Below are 17,902 nucleotides of genomic sequence, written 5' to 3' on the forward strand. Positions count from 1 at the left end.
GCAACAAAGGGGTTAACAACCGTATTGAAAATTGCAAAAATAAAAAAAACGTGCTTACCTGCTCGTTTATAACGATTCAGTTCTTCTTCTAGTTCTGGAAGAGAGAAAAAGTTCACTTTGGTGTGGGTTTTAGTCAAAAGTGAGTTTATTCAGTTTATGCCATTATATGTATTTGCTCACCATTTTTTGATATGGTTTTAAATTCACTATTTGTGGTATTCAGTATCGAACTTGTCGGCATCGATGACATGCCCATGGCCGATGTGCGTGGCTGCTCCAATTCGGCCAACACGCGATTATCCTGAAAGTATACCAAAAATGAATTAATATTCCAAATAAGTTGTTGGGGCTGTAGATTATATTTGATGAGTGGAATTAAGATTGATGGGAAATTTGTTTCTCACGGACTACCCTGATAGGTTTAAACGCAGATTTCTTTGCAAAGGGAGTAGTGTGTTAAGATAGTTGTATGTACGAAGTGGTTCAAAATTAATCACCCAATCGGAAGATTTATAGATTTGGCACCTGGCATTGTAAGTCAATCATATTTCACGTTTCTGAACAAGGCAACAGAATTTTTTTTTGTTTGGCAAATTTTGGCTATTAAAAAAATGGATGACTAATTTCGTGCCACCTGTTATGTATATACGCCTTACGCTTTTTGGTTGCATGGCAATTGAAATTAACCAAATAAATTAAATAAATTTCAATAAATTCAATGAATAATACAGTACTGGTCCTAGGTTGTATTGTCACTGCGAACTAAACTTTTCATAAAGTTTATTGTAACAACGTTCGCCAACGTTGTCTATACAATTTTCAATGGACTTATGAGATATTTGATCGATATTGGTTATACATACACAAAGCGAAACCATTTTCAAAATAACCCCAGTTCGGGATTTTTGACACATACGAGTGCACTGATTTGAAGTCAATCAGAATTAAGGCAGATATTACGGATATAACTTTTTCCCAATAATGACCAAAATCGATTTAGGTTGGCTGGTGGGTGTTCCTCTTTTTGACCAATGAGGAATCGAACTAACTGAAAATGTGTCGCATTTAAAGGATTTATACAGCAGAGCGCTCCGCTTAGCAAGCGACATCGTCAACCGCAAACCTTAAAAATGTATCAGAACATTTATTTGCCTTATTAGATTACAAAAAGGGAAGGCTAACTGATTTAACCGTACAGGTTAAACGACCTCTTACGCCATACTTCTGAAAACATTGCTGACCTGAATTTGCAATGTGAGGGAAAAATTGGTTAGCATATCTCTGTAAGGCTCTCTATTAACCGTAAAGTTTTTACTTCGTACAAAAATGAACCAATAATGCAAATACTTGATATAACTGCCCCAAACAGTCACACTGTGGAACTTTTCCGAGCACCAAGTATGGCAATTTTTTTCATGTGAACTTAATTTTCGAAGTGAAAATATTTTTAGAAAAATGTCTATAGTTTTCAAGCTGTCTCCTATATAGAGAAGCGAAATCAAACGAAATATCTGAGTTAAATTACGTTTCTAAGCAATCACGCCGAGAGCTTTACGCCGAATTAAGACTACTGGGGCTAATGAGTTGCTGCGGCCTGCGGCGAGTTGATTTGTCAGGTTAATCCACAAACAGCTCTTTGGGGCTGTACACTGTCGAGAAAAGCAGAAATGTCCCCACTTGAACTAACTGTACGGATACAGGGATAGCTTATGTTGCTAATGCCAAATTCCATTTTCTCGGAATTTTACATATATAAGGTTCGGTTGGTTCATTATCTCGATCGAAATTTATTTTTAAGATCCATCCAAGCAATCCATTCGTCGTTTCCACGACAATCTTTCTTACCGGACCGAACCGGATGTACATATATCCGGTCAAGGACTGTCAGGTAGGTAGGTAGGTGAAATGGTTAAAGTACCAGTCTGGCACTCCCCAAGTAGCACTAAAACGCCGTTTTGTACCATTATGAGACCTCCAACAGGCAGATATCTACCAGAGCTGTTGATGTAATCGAGAAGATTGATGGGATTTAGGTTGGATTACTGCTCCAGCAGTCACTGACCTCAATCGTCTAGCTGCGTCACTCGGGCATTTACAGAGAAAGTGCTGAACGGTATCCTTCTCTGAAAGGTCCCCACAGATTGTATTGGGGCCAAAGGGTTTTCGAAATAGCACATGAAGCAATGAAGCTGTATCTCTTTTCCGTTTTCCTGAGAAATAACTTATGCAATTACACTTTAACAACAGTCAGGGGGATGCCGATGATCGCGGAAGAGAGCTCTGAGACCAATTCCGTCATCAGCAACTTCAAACGATCCCGATACCATTAAGACCAGATCATCGGCGTATGCTACTATCTTTACGCCAGCCTTACTTAACATTGTTAGAACTTCGTGAATAACAATTAGCCAAAGAAGAGGTGAAAGGCCTTCACTCTACAGCGTCCCCCCGTGCACGAATCTAGTGGCTTTAGCCCCACTTTCCACCGCATTACATTCCCTACAGCCATGCAAGGACGAGACCCACGGACAGATAGGTCCTTCCACTTCTAGGCTATCTAACGCAGAGACAATTGATTCCACCCTAACGTTATTAAATGCACCATCTATATATATAATATGAAGGCCGCCAAAGTGTATTGCTTGCCCTCCAGAGATTTTTCCACGTCCCTACCACCTCGTGTAGGACGTGTCCGTGGATTTCCCCGTCAGATAAGCATGCTGAGCTGGAGATAGTTTGGATTCGATGTGCTCTTGATCAAACATCTTTAGTATAAATGAGGTAAGACTTATAGGCCTGAAGTCCTTTGCCGAGATGTGACCCCTCCTACCCGCCAGTTGGCGGCAACGTAATTAAGAGCGATGCACGCCGTGTAGATTTCTTGCAAGGCAGGAACCACCAAGCTACTTGTTTTCTGAAGTATCACAGGCAAGATATCGTCAGAACCAGGAGATTTCAAAGAAGAAAAAAGATTGTACAGGTCGTTCTGTCAACGGACTTTTAGTTCAGCACCATCCTGCAAACATTTATGAGTAACGTTTACGCTGTTACAACAACAATAATAGCACCGAAACGTTATTATACTGAGTTTCTAATGCTTTTTGAATACGAAATAGTTGTCAGTGTCAAGATAAATGGGATTTAAGTCCATTAGCATTAAAATTTTCCGAAGAAGCTGCACCTTTAAACTTACAAAGAGCTGCTCGCAAATGGATTTCAATTTAACTTAAATTATCAAATCGTAAATCTTTACTTAAACGAAGCGCGTCCTTATTGTTAAGAAATTAGAATCACAAAATTGATTTAGGAAAAGAAACTAAAATTACAATAAAAATCGGCCACCTACCTATTTACATTCATAAACCATACCTAAATACATTCATAAACAAATCTTCACTTTTATTTAAAAAAGTTAGGGTTTGAATATCTTTCCCTTTCAGTGTGTTGAATATTTAAGGTAGGCTCCTTGTGGAAACTAATCTCTGTAAGTAGCGCGAAACATTTTCTTACCTGTTCGATTTTCGCCATAATGATATCGATTTCAGAACCCTGGTCCTGATGACTGATTGTCGGTGCCCATGTGACAGTAGAACTGGTACCTGATGTGGCGGCAGCTGAAGAAGCACTCGCACTTGAAGCGCTTATGCCGCCATAGTTGCTGCGATCGCTGCCACTAGAACGCCCCGCTTTCGCCTTCAGCGCGGAAGTCAATTCAATTTGCAATTCCTCGCAGCGCACGTTTTCTAAAGCGACCTAAACATTAAGTGGGTGAACCGTGAATAAGATTACTTTAACTTGGAAACAAACCCAAAAAAATGCAGTATAACAAAAAGTGGTGCATGGCAAATAATTTTATAAAATTTTACAATGCTTGACACCTATGCCATAACACAACTTTAATTAAACGCCACAAAAAAACTCACCTTTTTCTCGAGTTCACGTGCGCGCGACTGCAGATTTTCAACAGCTTCCGTGTCCGGGCGACTGTTGCTCGACAAATTGCGTATTTGTGCCAATGTTTCCTGCGCCACCCAAACACGTGTACAAAAAGTTTATTAAAGACATAAATTTAATCAAACTTGCAATTTATTTATTTTGTTTGGTTATTACCTGGTGTGCGCGCTCAATTTCGGTGCGACGCATTTCCGCATCTCGCAGCTGCAAACTCAACGAATCCAACATGCCGTTGGGCGCTGGTGACTGATGGTGGTGGTGCATGGATTCGTATGGCATTTTGGCGACTGCAATGAAGAAAAAATAAAAAGTTATGCGTTTTATATGTAGTACAGGCATGTGTGAATTCTAAAAATAAGTATTCAAGGTATATGTATTTCATCAATATGTTGGCAATTTGTTTTTCGAGCCTAAATCTGGCTTCCAAAGCAGTTTAAGAATTTGCTACTATGGAGGGACCTACAGTTTTATGTTGCCTCCAAAAGGTAAATGATTTTTATAGAAGGGTTTTCGTGATAGGAACAGGCTCAGAAGTTTTTCTATACTTGGGTGAGTATTGAACCTGAAACAGCCGAATATTAGCCACGTACAAAGTAATAGAAAATCAATTCTCTTGCCCAAAATTGTATTTGAAATTGTAGAACCAGTTAGAATATTATATGCCGAATAGGTTGATGCGAGACTACGGGTTTGAAACCTCGTGCATGAAACACCAAGTGACAGAAAACATTTTTTCTAAAAGCGGCAGCCCTTCCACAGACAATGGCAAACCTCCGAGTGTATTTCTGCAACAAATGAGTTCCTCGCATAAAACTATCTGCCGTTCGGAAGCAGCATAAGTCCTTCAATTTTTGGAAAACATCAAGACGTACACCACAAATAGAAGCCCGGCCAAACACCCAAATTTATGTGGTTACCAAGTTACAAAGAACAAAGTGACCGAATCCTCTTTCAAATCTGCGGAACCTCTACCTTTGTCTTCTTTTGTCCTTCAAATTCCCCTGCCTTCATCATTATCTGTTACTACCAGTAGATTTCGCTTTTTACTTTCAGGGCTGGAGCGTTGTATCCATTCGTTTGGCATTGTTTAGTCAGCGGAACCACTAGATCTTTATTCGCTAACTATAGCTGCGAGTATATATATCCATGTATCTGCTAGACTCACCGTCGGTGTGGTATTGCTTAAAGTTATTTTACAAAGCTTTTTGGGGGTACCAAATTTAGGCATATGCATACAGAGAAAATTTCCTTCCGTGCTGTAGAAAAAGGCCTTAAAATCTACAAAAAGATGTTTTGTGTATATGTTGTTATTTGTCGAGTCTTCCAGCCTGTGGCTTATTATATCTTGTATTTATGTTTTATTATCTAGCGTCTTTAAGGCATTACTCAGATCGGACGAAATAGGCGAAAAAATTATTTAAATATAACTACCAAAAATCTGAACTGCTAATCACAATTTTAAGCCATTTAAGTTGGCCGCCAGAGCTAAATGAGTTTGTGCGGCGTTACCATTAGGTAGGGCTCGGAGTAGGTAAGGCTCGCCACAAATTGGAAGAGCAGCTCTGCCAAACACCCAACAAGGGATGTGAGCGCCAATTACATTAATTTTAATTCTGAAAAAATTAAATTTGAAATTATAGTAATGGTAATCACTAAGCCCATTGTCCAAGCTTCTACGCCATACGTCCTTTGGAGTGTTTGAGAAAAATATTCTGCGGAATTTTTTTGGACCTTTGCACGTTGGCAACGGCAAGTATCGTAGGCGATGGACATACGCGCTTTACGGCGACATAGACGTAGCGTGGCGAGTAAAGGTCCAGAGGTGCCAATCACAAGAAAGAAAAGGATCACAAAGCCCTCGGTCAACAAATACAATAACTTTAGTATTAAAATTAGCTTAAAACAGTTTTTTAAGTAATCGAAGTATCGACGAATAGATTAGTGCGAGACTACTATTTGGCAGTATCCAGATTCGAGTCTCCGTACATGAAACACCAAATGGCAGAAATACGTTGTTCTTATAGTGGTCGCTCCTCCGCATGCCATAGTCTGCATGTGAATCTACTTGATCCTCTGAAACAGTGAAACCCCATCGATAGGGCTTTGCAAAAAAAAAAATTACAGTAACAGCGTGAACTAAGCAGCTGCAATACACAAGCAGATAAACAGTGAAGCACGCAAAGGTCAAAATAAAGATTTCCATGACTCAAAATATTTTTTATTTTATAAAAAAGTTATTCAAAAACAAAATTGTATGAATGATTCTGAGCCGCCTTGTATTATAAATATTCAATTTTCTTTTTTTATTAGCTTTATAATACCGCCAACACTGGAGCCAAATATTAAAATAATGAACTGCAATGCCTTTCATAGCAAGATTGGTGGCTAATTTAGAGCGGCAGCAGCAATAGACCACCCCTCACTGCTTTTAAAATGGAATGAATGCAGTATGAATGTGCAGCAGCAGCTAAAAAAGAAGTAAACAGCAGAAAACGGAATAAGAGCTGAAGAGCAGTTGGTTCGCCAAACTCACCTCTTCTTCTACTCTACAAAGGAGAATAGTAACACATGCGGAGCTGAGCGTATTTGCGTGTGTATAATTGTGTGTATGCAAAAGAAATGAGGTCAAATATTATTTGACAACGACACGTACACGAACTCGTGCACGCGCCAAACCACAATTGCAACAATAACAATAACAAAAAGAAACTCTCCGATGCAAGAACAAATATGTATAAGTTTTGCTCAAGTAGCAAACAATTCCTGCCTTAGCCATTACGTACGAGTTGTTGCAGCAGCTGCTGCACCATTCGTACAACTATTTGTATATGCATAGATGGTAGTTTCACATATACAGTGGCAGTTAAAATAGCAGTAGAGGTTAAAACCAACGCAGCGTATTGCAAAATCTGGACTATTTATTTATTTTTATTTTATTTTTTATTTAATTTTACTATTATTTATAAAAACGGTAGGTATAACTAAACATTTCAAATGTGGTACAAATTTTAAAAACTTCAAAAGAATTCATAAAAATGTTTACAAAAATTCTAGATATGCAGTTTTTTTGCTCATAAATTTTGGTATATTATTGCGTAAATTTATAATTTTTTAATTTTTGTCATCATTGGAAATCGATCCTGGTGCAATTATCTTCACGAAGAGCATTCAGGTCTGACGATCTTGCTATTATATATTGCAAGAAATCCACGCACACTTGCCGACCAGGTATTAAATCGCATAATTAAAGCAAAGTAATGTCGATATGACAAAATACCTCTTAAAGTCAAGCAATACCACTCGCTACAGCAACCCGGAAATTGGTCCACATACTTTTCAAAAAGTGGAAACCTTCAAATACCCGGATATAAACCTTAGCAGCATAGCGAACCTCCTAATCTGCGTAAGTGATGAAATCCAAGCTGCCAACATAAGTTACTTTTCACATTTGTTAAATTACTTTTCACAACTGCTCACAAACAAACTGCTCTCATGGTCGTATAAGCTGCAAATCTCTAAGACCCTGATAAGACCAGTAGCAACTTATAGCTGCGTAGCTTGGGTTATGACCACCGATATTAAGAGATACCTCCTGCGCTTTGAGCGAAAGATGTTGAAGAGAATATTTGGTCCGGTAAAGGAAGCTTATGGGACTTATAGAAAAAGATATAACAACGAAATCGAACAACTGTGCGCTTTGCTAAGACGGAGAGGTTACGATGGTTCGGGCATCTGCTCAGGGTGAACGACAACAGGATAAAGAAAAAGACCTTCAACTCTTACGTGATGGGCAGAAGAAAACGCGGAAGACCACCAAGAAGGTGGATGGCTGATAAATGCTAGAAGGAGCAATGCACCGAACTGAGACGTGTGGAGAAATATTGTAAAAGAAACACTGGCTTACCCCGAGCTGCAATTGCCATGATGCGCAAATTCCAAGTGGTTCCAAATTCGAACTGATTTTTTACCTTTTTTTTGTTTTTTGTTGTCGGTATTATGCATTTTCTGCCATTTAACGAATCCTTGTAACTCAACGGGAATAATTTATCATTTCAAACTTGCACAATATCATATTTAGTAAAAAAGTCTGACTAAAAATTTGAGATGTTGATGAATATCTGCCGACATTGTTTTGACTTTTTTACAAAGTGTACGTACACTTCTGCTAAGTGTTTGGCCGAGCTCGTCCTCCTATTTGTGGTGTGCGTCTTGATGTTCTTACAAAATTGGAGGGAGCTACAGTCTTAAGCCGACTCCGAACGGCAGGTATTTGTTATGAGGAGCTTTTTCATGGTAGAAATACACTCGGAGGTTTGGCATTGCATGCCAAAAGGCGACTGCGATTAGAAAAAACTTTTTCTATCATTTGATGTTTATCCACGGAGATTCGAACCTACGCACTCCCGAATGGTAGTCACGCGCTTGTGCATTCGGCTACGGCGACTGAACTATATTTTTATAAAAAACAAAAATAAATATGGTCTTATGGTTTTGGCCGCTACTGTATGTACACAGTTCCGCATATAAACCTATACGTAAATATTTATATATGGACAGCTGCAGAGTATCGTATGTTTGCTTGTGTGCATGTGTACGTAACGTTAAGTATGTTTGCTTAGAAACATATGTACATACATTTGTACATTGGTATATTTGTAGATTTGTAGATTTTCACGCGCTTTTCCGCTATCTTCAAATGCTTTTGAACTTTGAACTTTGGGTTAATTGCTTTGCTGACCGTGTTTTAAGCAGCCAACGGCAAGGCAAGACATGCCAGGCGAAAAGTTGTTGGTATAAAGCAGAATCGAAGAAGATGGTCACAGCCACGAAGGAAGTAGCTACACCAAATATAGCCCACTGACAGCAGGCCAACTAGCCAACTAAGCGCCAGCAGTCGTCCATCAACTTAATGGCCCAACCGCTCTGCATTACCGCACTTCCGCTGCCAGCCCAGTTGCATTTTGCGAATGCTTTCACATACACACATACACGCATACATAGGTATGCACTTACAATTAATAAAAATCGCAATATTTTTGCTTATAATTAACCGCTAGCTATACGCCAACTCAAATCCATTTGTTGTGCATTTTCCTTTAATTTGTTTAGCCTTTTTAATTGCAACTGTTTGCGCAAATTGACCTCTTATGTTGCTTTTAATTCAATTCGCGTGTAACAACAAATTTGTGCAGCGTCAACTTTACATCAACCTTTCGTTCGTTTCGTTCATTGCAAACACTAATCGTTTTATACTCGACTCAATTTCAGCTTCACTTAAATTAAATTTCAGTTTATTCTCTTTGGTTTATTGAATTTTCAACTGCTGTGTATAGAAGTTTGCTTGTTTGGTGATGGATGGATGTTGGATGGATGCTGGTTACTGACAGAGTACACACAGGCAATTAATATTAAGTGAGTTGATACGGCAGCAATGCACAGTGGTCCAATATGGCAACTTTTCATTCAAAATTTCTCTTAAATATCTCCTTATGGAAGAAGATTTCAGAGTTGAAGCAAACGTTTTTGCTCTACTAGAAGCTATACTCGTCAGAAGAGAGGTAACGGCTAAATTAGGCAGTAATACTCTAAGTAGACAGGTCTGCTGGGGCACACTGCAAGGTGGAGTCCTCTCCCCCTCTTTATTGCTGATCCTGGAGAGAGGGAGTTGCAAGTCACTGTTTACGCAGGTCATCTAGTAATTGCTGTCATATTCTGCGTTCTAGTAAGTGGAGAGAGAGTAAGGAACTCGATATAACATTAAGGAAAGACTAAATACGGCCAACAGTGCATTATATGTATTCTTGCAAAAAAGCAGTCGGTAGTAAATGGAGATTAACTCCTCGTGCTATACATGGGCTCTATCTATACTTTTATATTTAGGCCAATCTTAATGTATAGAATACTTGTATGGTGGTCATCTGCTCAAAAGCCGAGCATTTAGACATCTCTGGGGCTTTAAGGACTGCCAAAAACAAAGCGCTGGAAGTGCTAATCTGCGTGCCTGCACGAAATCTTGTAGGGAAATACGTATCCGCCGCCGCGGCGCTTAGACTTAAAAGTATGGCGCTAAGGAAATACGGGTGGTTCAACCACGCCTTTATTTTGCACACTCTGAATAATCACAAAAAAGACATAAACTATTCTATTCCTAGATTCACCTTCGACAGACGAGCATACCGTCAAGAAAAGAGTGGCAGACTGGACGGAGAAAAGGGAATTACATTTCTATACAGATGGTTCCAAGCTAGACGACAAGGTTGGCTATGAAGTCTGTTCGAAGGAATTAGGACTTGAACTATCCGTTCGACTAACAGACAAACAGCGTCTATCAGGCAGAAGCTCTATCTATAAAAGAAGTGGCTACGTATCTAAATGCCCATGCCTTAACAAAAACTACAATAAATACATTCTCGGATAGCCACGTGGTCATTAAATCAATGAATGCAGCTATACTAAGATCAAAGAAATGCTGGACATCCCTAAAGGATATTAGTGTCATATTCAAGGTCAGCCTTAGCCTAAAGCCGATGAACTAGCCAGGAAAGGTAATACTCTTCACGTGATTAGCGATAGAAGTGCCATTGGGATACATATGGCCACGAATAATATATATATCAAGGCAGGCAAAGCAAAGCAGTGAGAACCAAGATGTCTAAATCTTAGCTCCGCGAGAGCAGGGCAGCTAAAAAGAAGGTGCTGAGATGATTCCAATTCATAGGCGCAAAGAGGACTCGAAATAATTACACGTCTCTCAACATGCATACCTCGCGGATAGTGTCCTGTGAGGACACCCACGAAATTCGGGAGCTAAGATTTTGTCAACCTCTTAAAATCCCTCGGGTGTGTACTTGCCTAGCGCCCCCTGAGTTGATGCGAAGCCCATCTTTCGACAAGCAAACTGAAGGTGGTCAAGGGGTCTCAATTCCCTCTTTTCACGGGGAAACTACCTCATAGGTCTCTTGTCTGGCCAGCTTATCCGCATCGCAGTTTCCCAAATGTCGCTACGATCAGAAACCCGGATGAGTCTTAAGTCAAAGAATAAGTGAAACCAGGTATTTCCTGATTTTTGAATGCACCGTTATTGAGCCCAGGGCCCTAATTGCCTCTTGACTGTTGAGGTAAATATTTACTTTATTAAAGGTTATTATGCAAGTGAGTAGCCATTCAGCTGCTTCTTTAATTGCGGATACTTCTGCTTGGAACACAGTGCAGTAATTCGGTAACCTAAACTTGAGTATGATGGGAAGGTCCTCGCAGAATACTCTTCCGCCAACCCTTCCTTCCAACATCGAGCCATCCGTGAAGAGGTTCACCCTCGATGGAATGTAAGTAGAGAATGTTTTATCGTCAGAGGAAAGAACCCAAAGCTTCTAAGTATACTTGAGTGTCTGTAAGTAAGGTCGAGACTGCATCTCAAACCTCTTAGTCTGATTGCCGGGATATCTACAACTGCACATTCTTTATTAAATTTTTTTCCAACGCGCTCTGGCTGAATGGCTTAAGCAGATTATATCAGTACTGTCCTCGGCACTTGGAATTTGGAGAGGGGAGCAAGAGAATTTTTAAACTAATGTGGAACAATAACAAGAGAAAATATACCCTGGCAAACCATAAAGAGCCTTCGCGTATTGGTTGGTAATGAAATAAATTAAATTAAAAATAAATAAATAAATGATTTGCATGCACACATCTGTTGAGTGTTTGGCCGAGTTCCTCCTCCTATTTATGGCACAATTGTAGGGGCCTACAGTTCTAAGCTGACTCCGAACGGTGAATGTTTTTTATGAGGAGCTTTTTCATAGCAAAAATGCACTGCTGAGGGCCGACCTCTTCTTCTTCTTCTTAATTGGCGCTATAACCGCTTACGCGATTTTGGCCGAGTTTAACAAAGCGCGCCAGTCGTTTCTTTCTCGTGCTAACCGGCGCCAGTTAGACACACCAAGTGAAGCCAAGTCCTCCTCCACCTGATCTTTCCAACGCAGTGGAGGCCGCCCTCTTCCTCTGCTACCACCAGCTGGTACCGCATCGAATACTTTCAAAGCCGGAGCGATTGTATCCATTCGGACGACATGACCCAGCCAACGTAGCCGCTGGATCTATATTCGCTGCGCTATGTCTATGTCGTCGTAAAGCTCATACAGCTCATCGTTCCGTCGTCTGCGATATTCGCTGTTGCCAACGCGCAAAGGTCCAAAAATCTTACGCAGAATCTTTCTCTCGAACACTCCAAGCGTCGCTTCATCGGATGTTGTCATCGTCCAAGCTTCTGCGCCATACGTTAGGACGGGCATGATGAGAGTCTTGTAGAGTGTTAGTTTTGTTCGTCGAGAGAGGACTTTACTGCTCAATTGCCTACTTAATCCAAAGTAGCACTTGTTGGCAAGAGAGATTCTACGTTGGATTTCAAGGCTGACATTGTTATCGGTGTTAATGCTGGTTCCTAAATAGACGAAGTCTTTCACAACCTCGAAATTATAACTGTCTACAGTGACGTGGGTGCCGATACGCGAGTGCGCCGACTGTTTGTTTGAAGACAGGAGGCAGAACTAACAGCGCGGTTGTTAAGGCGAATGATGTCAATATCATCGGCATACGCCAGCAATTGTACGCTCTTATAAAAAAAAATTGTGCCTGAGCGATTAAGTTCTGCGGCTCGTACGATGCTCTCCAACATCAGGTTAAAGAAGTCACACGACAGCGAGTCACCCTGTCTGAAACCTCGTTTGGTATCAAACGGCTCGGAGAGGTCCTTCGCAATTCGACGGCGCTGCTGGTGTTGAGCAACGTCATCTTACATAGCCGTATTAGTTTTGCGGGGATACCAAATTCAGACATAGCGGCATACAGGTAACTCCTTTCCGTACTGTCGAATGCAGCTTTGAAGTCGACGAAAAGATGGTGTGTGTCGATTCTCCTTTCATGGGTCTTTTCCAAGATTTGGCGTATTGAGAATATTTGGTCGATGGTAGACTTTCCAGGTCTGAAGCCACACTGATAAGGTCCAATCAGTTGGTTGACGGTGGGCTTCAGCTTTTCACACAATACGCTCGCTAGAACCTTATAGGCGATATTTAGAAGACTAATCCCGCGGTAATTGGCACAAATTGCAGGATCGCCCTTCTTATGGATTGTGCAGAGCACACTTAAATTCCAAGGGGGCCGACCGCTATAAGAAAAAACGCACTCCCGATTGGTAGTCACGCACCAATTCATTCGGCTACGGCGGCCGACAAAACTTTAAAATTGCCAAGTCCTTTTTTTATCTAGAACGTGGAATTAATACCACGAACAATATAAACCTGGAAATCACACGAAAAATAGTTCGACGAATAAAAATCACGCTGTAAAATTTCCTATCATGGCTGCTTTTGGCACAGAAACGTGGATGTTGTCTAAGGAAGCTGAGAATAATTTGATAGTATGGCGATGATACTGCTGTAAAAATAACTTTCGACTAGGCAATTAGGGGTTCGTAGGGAAAGCAAAAACGTTGAAAAGCGCACTAGTAGGACCAAAAGTAGAACGACCAGGTGCAGAAGGACCTATCTTAAGGGGTAACACCACTGTAGAAATTTCAAAAAATTGATTTTTTTTATAAGCTTAAAAAATTCTTTGAACCTTTTAAAATACAGAACAAACCGAAGTCTATTTCATAAATATTTTAAGCTTTTAACCAAGCGTTAGTGACTGCTACCTAACGACTTCTCCAAATTTCCAAACTTTAAACGCGTTTTTCTCAAAACACGTTTTCTGAAATTGGCACGCAGCATAACTCAAACAATTTTAATATTTTTAATCAGGTTTTTCACTACGTCTGTATAATAACCTTCTTAAGAGAAGAGCGTAGGGGATTTTCGATAGATTAATTTAAACGATTGTTATAATTGTTTAAGTGCCGTTTTTTTAGTCCAAAATAGAGTTTTTTTCTTCGAATGCTTGCTAATTCCACAAAAATAAATATTTTTTAAATCCCCTACGTGTTTCTCTAGCTATTTTTATCTAGATTAAGAAAAAAAATGTTTCTTTGTTCCAGATTAAAATTTGCACCCTCTGTGCTGCGTGCCGCGGAGCTCCTTCAAGAAAAACCACATTACAAAAGTGTCTCCAATGCCGCCATTTTGTAAAATTTTTCGATCAAACTTTGTAGTTTTGTTTATAAGTAATAACTTCCCAAATCCGAGTGATTGTTTCCCGTTTCCTTCTATACAAAAAAACTCTTTAAAAATCGTGTTTATTTTACGCGTGTACAGTGGTGTTACCCCTTAATTTCATACGAGTAACTGGCGCAAATTCGAAAAGGACATGATCGCACACAAATAAACCGTTGTAGTGCCAAGTCAGAAGAAGAAGGTTACATTAAAATCTGAATTTTCACGCTCAGAACTTCCATCTAATATACATATAAACATTTCAGAATATCTACCTATTAAAAAATTATCTCTCTGCCACTCTCTGCCAAAAATGCAAACTAATTTATAAAATTAAATTTGCATACGCAATTCACCATTTTCTTAAAATTAAATAAAAATAAATCACCCAATTAGCCTTTCGAGTCTTTGATCGCCTGCTTTTGGCCTTTTTAGGTCCAAAAAAACGCACTCCTATGCGCCAAATCACTTAGCTGAAAAATCTATTTAAATAAAACTAAAAAATTGCAAACAGTTGCTTGCTCACTCACGCATATGTACATATGTCTATGTAGCTAACGCACTTAAATTCACAACAAAAATCTTCCTCAATTATTGGCAAAGCGGAAATGAACCAAAGCCACAATCAGCATTGAAGTTGGAGTTGGAGTTGGAGTTGGAGCTATGGAAATATACCAATTCATTTTTATTTATTCATTGAGCTGTAACCGAGTACAGCGACCAGCTGAAACTGCGACAGCAAGACGACAATACGCACTAAGTATAAATTGAATGGAACAGGGAAATGTAGCACTGGTGGTGCTGAATGGGCAACGGCGATAAACTCAAACCGGAAAGAAAATATATTAGGTGAGAGGAAAAAGCAAATCCAAGCAAAGTGTGGACGGCATACACTAGCGAAAAATGCCGGATCATAAAATAAAACAAAATATGACAATTTCTGTGCGTAACTACGGACAATAGCACTTAAATAGGAAAACCGAAACAGGAAGGCAAAACCAAAATCAAAGAGAGCAAGACAAACACAAAAAATGGCTAAGGTCTGCGATACTGGAAAACTTTGCGGTATATGAGATATATAAACGCACCCTTTTATAATACAATATTTATCGGCTGTTGGTTTCTAGTTGCCATGTTGAATCATTGCATGATGCCAGACGGGTTTGGTTGCCTTCAATGTGCTAGGATTTTATTTGACAAGTTTTGGTAGTCAAAATACATATAAAGACTTACAAATGCTTGTATATATAAACATATTATAAGCATTTATAGGCATTCATATTACTAAGTTGTTGAATGAATTTCTCCCTTCCCTATTTCATGCAAGTTTTGTTGCTTTAATGCAAAAAATGTTATATATTGTAAATAGTGCATGCACCCCGTAAGGTGCTTAAACGCGCATTCCTTATTTACTTTACATACTTACTATTTGTATTTATATGTACATATATATGCACAGTTATGTATGTATAATATGTAGAAGTGTAATACACTTCTTTATTAAACACAGCTACCACTCATACGCCCAGTTGTCCACTTATGTGTCACACACCCTACATCTATAAGTATATGTATATGTATGTACATTCATACATATTGAAAGATATATTCAAATGTATGTATGTATGTAAGAATGTATGAATGTATGTATGTATATATGTATGCATGCTTATTCGTTTGTTCGTACACTTGCGCTGGTTGAACATTTTTCGGTTACTCATACGCATTTGGCAACACTCAATCGCTCCGGTTAGTCACTTATACGCCCCGCGTGCGTACGTACAAATTTATTCAATTGGTCACTCATACGCCCCGCTAAACAGTTGCCACATTCAAAACGAGTTCATTGAAAATAAAAAAGTATACACATTTGCACACTCACACACAATACAGAGTGACGCTAGTTTGTCTAGACAGTAGTAGCGCAATTAAATGAGACGCAAAGCTCCATACATGCATATGTATGTAGTGATGTGTGCGTAGAATGCTGCTGTTTAACTTTACATTGACCGAATACCGCGTAAAGTAATAAAATTGAAATTATGAACTTTTTGATTTTGCGATTGTACTACTCTGCATTGCTGCGCTGCATTGGTTTAATAAATATGCAGTGAATTTGCATGCGGTGTGGAAGGCAAATTTATGAGTAAAACGCGTAAAATTAATGATTTGAATGTGCAACTATTTGTGTGTATGTGTAGTAGTAGTAGTAGTAGTAGAATGTAACTTATGAGTAGAATGAATTCAATGCATTTAAGTACTTATGTGAGTAATTTATTTCTTTGAGAGCTAAATTGATAAAAAATTTCAATGAGGTAATAAAATAGTTTTTTTTTTAATTTTAACACTAAACAAGATTAGACAAAACACAAAATATTTATTACAGTTTGTTGATGTGCTGAATGGATATCTGTAGTCAAAGTTGACAAATTCAAAATGGTGAATCCAATATTACGATTTTTTTTTAGTTAAGATGAGATTTTCCAGATTACTAAAATTAGATTTAAAAGCCCAGAATAGGGAATCTTTTTCTTTTTTTTAATATATTCATTATATATGATCCCCCATTTTAGATTTGTAAAACTAACATTCTGTTCAACATCAGATTAACTGACTCTGAGAGACTTATAAAACCCAGTTGTTAATATTCGTTAATGTTAAATCCTTCGACCTACGCCTTAACGTAGGCAATTTCAAGCAGCCACAGAATTGAGTTATATATCAAATTAATTTGGACACTGCACAGATTAGCCAAACATTTTCATGTTCTCAATAGAAACGTTTACTTGAAAACGCAGTCAGAAGTTTGGGAACCACATAAACGAATCAAAAACTAAAGTTTTTTGCACTGGAACAGTTCCAATTGAATGTAAATCTGCCCTATTGATCTTCAGTTACACTTTAGAGTGGATCACGTCGTTCGAATATCTTGGGTCTAACATCTCTGCGAACGCAACATCCAAACAAGAAGTTAGTGCTAGGCGACGAACGTGGTCTTCTTTTTGCTATGCAAGGTTGCTAAGTTGTTCGTTTCTTTCTAAGCGAACGAAACTGAAACTCTATAATTAGGCTCTGTGTTAGTTATGCTTCTGAAACCTAGGAGATGCGTAAGACGGATGAAGAAAAGCTTAACTTATTTGAACGAAAAATCCTACGCTGCATCCTTCGACCGGTGCGGATAGTTCACGTCAACTGTCGCCTACGTAATAGCGATGAATGTCTAGCTGACAGTAGGTGCTAAGTTGCTGAAACGACACGGACAAGGACTGCTACAACAATAACAAGTTACAAATCGCGCCGACTACATCAAGTGTCTTAAGTGGATTGGACATGTTCTAATATTTACCTTATAAAAAGGGTCGCCCAAGAAAAACCTGGATTAACGCAGTTAATGACGGTGCCAAGATCTTTGGACTGAGCATTTCCCCAAAGCTATTGATCTATTCAATCCTGAAATGTTTGTGTGAAAATATATTATAATTTATATATTTGACCCGCATGTCACCGAGAAAGTGAAGATCCCGATACCCCAATCGTTGACGACGGAATTGTCGTTCCGCTACCCGATCATGACGAGGTGAGAATAGCGATAACGCGGCTAAAGAACAACAAAGCCGCGGGCGCCGACGGACTGCCGGCTGAGCTATTCAAACATGGCGGCGAGGAGCTGGTAAGGTGCATGCATCAGCTCCTATGCAAAATATGGTCGGATGAAAGCATGCCTGCCGATTGGAATTTAAGTGTGCTCTGCCCAATCCATAAGAAGGGCGATCCTGCAATTTGTGCCAATTACCGCGGGA

The 17,902-nt window shown here is 39.3% G+C and overlaps 1 protein-coding gene across 1 annotated transcript in view; it reads right to left on the bottom strand.

Moving 5' to 3' along the window:
- The window catches only part of LOC129253486 (uncharacterized), a 120,783-nt gene that overhangs the window by 59,915 nt on the left and 42,966 nt on the right, over positions 1–17,902 (bottom strand). The window contains exons 2-6 of the mRNA XM_054891882.1: positions 4,111–4,241; positions 3,924–4,022; positions 3,511–3,753; positions 181–301; positions 59–94 (exon numbers count right to left, since the gene is read on the bottom strand). Coding sequence (XP_054747857.1) covers positions 59–94; positions 181–301; positions 3,511–3,753; positions 3,924–4,022; positions 4,111–4,233 — 622 coding nt within the window. The 5' untranslated portion in view covers positions 4,234–4,241. The remainder of the gene's footprint in view (positions 1–58; positions 95–180; positions 302–3,510; positions 3,754–3,923; positions 4,023–4,110; positions 4,242–17,902) is intronic.

This window comes from Anastrepha obliqua, chromosome 1 (assembly GCF_027943255.1).
Source record: "Anastrepha obliqua isolate idAnaObli1 chromosome 1, idAnaObli1_1.0, whole genome shotgun sequence".
Lineage (NCBI taxonomy): Eukaryota > Metazoa > Arthropoda > Insecta > Diptera > Tephritidae > Anastrepha > Anastrepha obliqua.